Source organism: Pteropus medius, unplaced genomic scaffold, assembly GCF_902729225.1.
Source record: "Pteropus medius unplaced genomic scaffold, Ma_sr-lr_union100, whole genome shotgun sequence".
In the NCBI taxonomy this organism is placed as follows: Eukaryota; Metazoa; Chordata; class Mammalia; order Chiroptera; family Pteropodidae; genus Pteropus; species Pteropus medius.
In genome coordinates this window covers 10837042-10838870 of record NW_024353908.1, presented here as the reverse complement: position 1 = coordinate 10838870, position 1829 = coordinate 10837042, and the positions used below count along the sequence as shown (strand labels likewise).

The window sequence follows — 1829 nt, the reverse complement described above, 5'->3', positions numbered from 1 at the left end:
CCACCTCCCCCACCATGCCAGTCAAGCATGAGCTGAGCATGCCCTCCGAGGGCCTGACTCGGCTGCCCCCCACTGTTGGGCTCCCTCCCTGTCCTGCCTAAACAACACGTGTCCTCCACTTCCAGAGCCCCTCAGCTGCACGTGGGACGACGGGTACGTGTGCGATGCGCCCCTGCAGTCGCTGAGCTGCAGGCTCCGGGACATAAACCAGAAGTCCCTGGTGCTATCTGGACCCCACGAGCTGCAGGCCCTCCACCTCAACAGACAGGATGCAAGCCGACAAGGTAAGGGGCACCCCCTCCCTCGCTGGCTTCCTGGAAGCTGACTGACTTGCCACAGTCTCAACCAAGTAGCACAATAGGCAAAGCGCCAACATCGGTGAAAGGACCCAGAATGAAGGACAGGCTGACTTTTTGTTTGAGTCCCGGCAATGACATCAGACTGAGTCCCTTAGCTCACTCATTTCCCAGCAGCAGGTGTAACTCTGAGTAATGAGACACTCAAACATGCCCGGGGCCACCATCCAGCCAGGCCATTCCGTGACGAGCAGTGTCAGTGCTCCACTATAAAAGGGTCAGTGGGCGGCCATGCCCTAACTGCCTGCGGGTTCTTTTTTCCTGTGGTGAAGTCAAAAGTAGACTGGTGAGGAGATAGTGAGTCCACGCTCATCCTCAAACCTGCCCCAGCACCCCTAACGTGCTCCCCACCCAACACCAGATGGTTCCTGGGGGGACGTCTCACTGACAAGCAGGAACTTTATCTCTCTGCTGTGGCCGGCAAATCTCCCATGTCCAGGGGCCCATTAGTTGTGGGGTCCGCCTGGCGCCCCAGCACTGTGGCCGAGCCCTGCGTGCAGGGATGTGGCCACAGAAGCTGCCGAAGGGAACCGCTTGCCCCTCCCAGGACTGACCTTGCAGGGAGGCGTCACTGGGGAAGCTCCCTGCTCTCAGTCAGGCCAGGACAGTCCTGCTTCTCTAGAGCTGTCTTGTGAGCATGATCTTGTTCTGCTCATGAGATAGGCACATCACTGCCAGTGACAAGACAGTTTCTGCCTTTCTTCCTTCTTAAAACCTACACTCCCTAATTCATTACCATGGTGGTGAGGCTCTGTGAGGCCCTCAGAGCTTCTGTGGGAAAAACTTAATCAACCCACTGACATGCTGTCTGTGAGAAGCCGATGGGGGCTCCCACAGAGGAGGTTATACAGGTCCTGGGCTTGGGATCCCTTGGTGGGCTGGCCCTGCGTGGCCGCGTGTCCCTGACCACAGGGCCCTCCTCTCCCCAGTGGTGTTCTGCATGAGCTTCATGCCAGGAGAAGAGAACGATGACAAGATCCCAGTGGCCTTGGGCATCAAGGAAAAGAACCTGTACCTGTCCTGTGTGATGAAGGACAGGAAGCCCACTCTGCAGCTGGAGGTGAGTGAGTGGCAGAGGCTGACAGCCCTCCCCAGGCTCCTCCAAGGGCCCCTGGCCACCACCAACTTCCAAGACAGCCAGCTACCTTCTCCCCTAGACACCCTGACAACCCTTCGCACATATAAATAAATGTCTTGTAATTGTTAAACACACACAACTTTCACTCCCACCATAGACAATTAAATCATTTTGCTGATATTATTATGTTCTTGCATTGTCACAGCCCAGCTGATAACAAAGTGTTAGAGTTGCTCCATTTGACAGGTGACACTTTGGGAAACGAATCAATTCAAGAGACCTGCCACCTGTTGTCATCTCCGCATCACTCCCCAAATCACCCTCCCTCCCACCTCCCAGCCTTCCCAGCAAAAGCTTCATTTCCAAGTTGAGGTCACTGCAGCCAAGGCCATGAG

At 55.8% G+C, this 1829-nt stretch overlaps 1 protein-coding gene across 1 annotated transcript in view; it reads left to right on the top strand.

Moving 5' to 3' along the window:
* IL1B (interleukin 1 beta) overlaps positions 1-1829 on the top strand; it is a 4948-nt gene extending 3119 nt beyond the window's left edge. The window contains exons 5-6 of the mRNA XM_039851652.1: positions 126-284; positions 1286-1829. Coding sequence (XP_039707586.1) covers positions 126-284; positions 1286-1545 — 419 coding nt within the window. The 3' untranslated portion in view covers positions 1546-1829. The remainder of the gene's footprint in view (positions 1-125; positions 285-1285) is intronic.